Source organism: Pteropus alecto, unplaced genomic scaffold, assembly GCF_000325575.1.
Source record: "Pteropus alecto unplaced genomic scaffold, ASM32557v1 scaffold3, whole genome shotgun sequence".
In the NCBI taxonomy this organism is placed as follows: domain Eukaryota; kingdom Metazoa; phylum Chordata; class Mammalia; order Chiroptera; family Pteropodidae; genus Pteropus; species Pteropus alecto.
Genome location: NW_006442484.1, coordinates 6539631 through 6543794, shown reverse-complemented (window position 1 = coordinate 6543794; position 4164 = coordinate 6539631). Strand labels below are relative to the sequence as shown.

Here is a 4164-nt window from a genome sequence, read left to right as displayed (position 1 = left end):
AGGGCTTGTTCATCTAGATCTTCGGTGACTTTGCTTGCTGTTTGCTCCATGTTTCTGTCGGAACTTTGATTTGGTCGCAAGAGGGATGAACAAAACCTCTATCATCTACACCATTTTTTTTTTCCTCTCTCTCTGGTTTTCTTGAATATTCAGTCAGTTTCTAGGGTATGTTTAATATCTGCCTACAATTTTGATTAATCCATTACTCACATGTTTTTAGATCAATCAGTTATTGTTTGCATATTTTGAAGATATGCTGTATAATGCAAATATGTTGATAGAAATTTTACTTTCTGGAGTTTCTTTGAGCACTTTAAAGTATCCTTGTTTGCCCTTTTTTCTCTTAATTTCCCTTTTGACTAATATTAAACTAACACCCCGGCTTTCGTTTAAGTTTGTATTGCCTAGTATATAATTTTCTGCCCTTTTATTTTCAATCTTTCTGATCTGTTGGTTGTAAATGGACCTTTCATGAGCAACATTTTGCTGGATCTTGTTTTTAGAATCTTGAGAGTCTCTATCTTCTGACTGAATTTAGTTCCTTTATATTTACTGTGAATATGGTTTTATAGGACTTGTTTCTGCCAAACTATTTTTTGTTTACTTTTACCATATTTTTTTTCTCATTTATTTCATATGGTTAAAGTGCATTTTATTAATATTGGTGGGAAAGCCATACTTTGTATTTTTATTCTTCTAGTGGTTACCAAACTTATTAAGACCTGAACTTATATTAACTTTTTTTCATATCAGAATCTAAAGCTAACAGTGCAAGGGCTAGTCTAAGTTTCCATAAAATAAGGGAGTTCATTATATTTTAATTCTATACATAAAAGTAAGATCTACAAAATTAAACATTAAAATGAATCTAACAAAGGCTCTATGATGCAGAAGCAATATGGGTGTTTTTATTTCTGTTTTCTACACATATGCTTGATAATTAGAGACTGACCCGTAGCTAAACAGATGTTTGTTTTCTGTGTACTTTCCTTGTGCTAGTCATTTGGATTAGTCACAATCTGTTGTTCAGAATGCTACCAAGAAGGCTGTGATTATTTGAAATGAACTGAAATATCAGAAAATAAAATGTTAAACTGAAGTTAGGGGTGGGGGAAAGTCCTATTAAATGAACTGAAAGAAGTAGTAGCATTCTTGGAGTAAACTTTTAGAATAAGAAATTCTCAAAATTATCTCAATTTCTTAAGTGGAGAGATATGGCATCTATGTTGAAAAAACGATCTTGGCTTTAGAAGTCCATGTCAGCTCAAGGGGCCTATTAAGAACTGCCCCCCTCCCCAATGCATTTCATAGTAGACGAGAGCATTATGAGTAGAATTATGAAATTATCAGCGTACCCTAAAAATAAACATATGTAATTTATTTTAGGTATCTTCAACATCCATGGTCACACCCCGGTGGATTGTGCCAGTAAGTTAATGATATTTGCAATTTTTCTATTGGTTACTCTTTCAGAGTGAGGCCTAAAGGATTACCAGACTCTTGTTTTTCCTTAAAAACATGGAGTCATTATCAAAGCTCTGTTAACTGACTTAATACCTACTTCAAACTAGTAATTTAATTTTTCTGTTTGTCAATGCTTACGGATGCTGACAAAAATAAAAATCTGAGGGGAAGGATGGTTAAAAACAAACAAACCAAAACAACCATGATCATCAAAATCATTTCCTTATTACCATAATCATTAAAGGAGATGACTTAGAGCTAAAGTACTGACCACTGGGTAGGTATTGTCACCTCTGCTCACTCATGTCGTATGTCTCTTTCAGCAGAGTAGTGTCCTTTCTAATGGACTCACAGGAGATGGACCATCCTTGATGGGGAAGGAGGGATGTGGTGATAGAGATGTAAACTCGCTGATCTCACCCCCAGCACCATTCTTGGTGGACGCCGTGACCAGGTGAGGAAATTATTTCTCACTTGCAGTTCTAAGATACCTGTTAGTTGGGATGGAGTAGGGGGAAGATAAAATCTTTAGCAACATGCATGAAAACTATGCTCTAACCTGACCTATAAAAGTATTGTTATTCTAAATGTGTATAGTTTTTAGTGTATGCATACCTATCTTTACACACACACTCACACACACACACACACACACACACACAGGCCTATATTTAAAGAATAATGTCAATTCTTTAATTCAATTTAATCGAAACTAGATAAATATTTGCTCTGATTATTATTTAGAATAGTGTATTTTTCATTTTCCTTGTCAATAGAGATTTTCTACAAAATTATGACTAGACCTTTTTTTAAATAAAGTGTTAGATAAAGATGTTACAGGCTTGTCTTTTAAATTTTATATCTGTTTTTAAATTAATTTGTCTTTTCCTTTTATGCTTTACTATTATGTTGTCCATCGGTAAGTGAACACACGCAGTTAAGGGTGAGGTAGGAGATTCCCAAGGTGAGGCTCTGAGACAGCCTTTACTAAAATCTGTCCTACACTCATTTCAACATAGCACTTGCAGCGAACAGAAATTGGACTCAAAAGAGCTTTTATTCAGCATGTACTTTTTCAGCATGTTGTTTTAGTTGTTAAGACCAAAACTGTGCTTATTTTGCAAAAAATTTATAATTGCCTTTATCACCTCAGATTTTTTTCTAATTGTGTCTGGTATTTCTTATGTCCTCCCAGTATTGAAAATGTAGGTCAATTGAAGTAAATGCTTTCCTAATTTCATTTTAACATTAGCTCTTTTAGCTCCACAGTCTTTAATATAATTATTCATTCAGCACACACTTATCGAATGTCTATTAGGTACCAGGCATTGATTGTATCTGGCACTGATGATAGCATTAAACAGACATAGGACTTGACTTGGAGAATTCACATGTAGTTGTCAAATAGCACTTTATATAAATTTAATAGATTATTTTTCTAAGTGTTTACATACCTAATAATTGCCATGATAAAAATAGAGATTATGTGCAGAGGACCAGGTGATAATGCTTTGTAATTGAGTTTATACAATAAAATGTGAGTTCTTAAGGACTCAAAAATTACAGATGAAAGAAGAGCTTATCCTCACTCCTTCCCAAAGCAAAGTAGTCATAAAGGAATAAAAGAGATAAAAAAAATGACAAGTAGTATACTTGAAATTAATATAATGTTATATGTCAATTATAACTTCAAAAAAAATGAGAAGTAAATAAATCAGTGGAGCAGAATAGAGTCCAGAAACAAACCCACATATATACAGTTACCTGATTTATGAAAAATTGATGGTTTAGTGTTCTGGGGAAAGGATGGTCTTTTAGTAAATCAGCTGGACAAGTTAAATATCCAGGTGGGAAAAAGTTTTTTAATTTTAATTAAATTTATTGGGGTAGTATTGGTTAATAACATTATCTAAATTTCAGTAGTACAACTTTATAATACAAGATCTGTATATTTCATTGTGCACTCACTGCCCAAAATCTAGTCTCCTTCTGTCACCATATATTTGACCCCCTTTATCCTCCTCACCCTCCCCCCACCCTTCTTCCTCTCTGGTAACCACTATTCTTTTGTGTGTATCTATGAGTTTGTTTTGTTTGTTGCATTTTGTTTCATATCCCACATATGAATGAAATCATATGGTGCTTGTCCTTTTCTGTCAGACTTATTTCACTTAGCATGATAACTCTCAAGATTCATCGATGTTGTCGCAAATAGCAACATTTCAGCTTTTTATGGCTGAGTAGTATTTCATCTTCTTTATTCAGTCATTAGTCAAAGGTCATTTAGGTTGTTTCCATGTCTTGGCTAGCATAAATAAAGCTACAATGTACATAGGGCTACATATATCTTTAGGAATAAGTGTTTTAAAATTTGGGGGAGGAAAATCTTGACCCAACCTCATATCATACAAAAAAAAATCCTTTCTAGATGTATTGCAGATCTAAATATGAAATGTCAAATAATAAAGCTTTTAGAAGAAAATATAAGTGAACATCCTTGAGGCCTTGAATAAAGGCTGAGATATTTTTAAACAGGTCACAAAAAGCTTTAATTATACAAGAAAAAAATTATAGCTTGGATTATATCAGGAACTTCTGTTCATCAAAAGATATAATTTCAAGAGCTCAAAATCTTAGGCACAGAGTAAGAGAAACTATTTGTATGTTCTCCTTCCATCTGTTTCTGTCTCTTTCACTCTG

The 4164-nt window shown here is 33.1% G+C and overlaps 1 protein-coding gene across 3 annotated transcripts in view; it reads left to right on the top strand.

Annotated features, from left to right (window-relative positions):
• The window catches only part of EPB41L5 (erythrocyte membrane protein band 4.1 like 5), a 144075-nt gene that overhangs the window by 129908 nt on the left and 10003 nt on the right, over positions 1 to 4164 (top strand). For 2 of the 3 annotated variants that reach the window (XM_015596719.2, XM_015596717.2), the window contains 2 exons: positions 1387 to 1428; positions 1788 to 1918. In XM_015596719.2, coding sequence (XP_015452205.1) covers positions 1387 to 1428; positions 1788 to 1918 — 173 coding nt within the window. The remainder of the gene's footprint in view (positions 1 to 1386; positions 1429 to 1787; positions 1919 to 4164) is intronic. The other variant, XM_015596718.2, reaches the window with a different exon arrangement.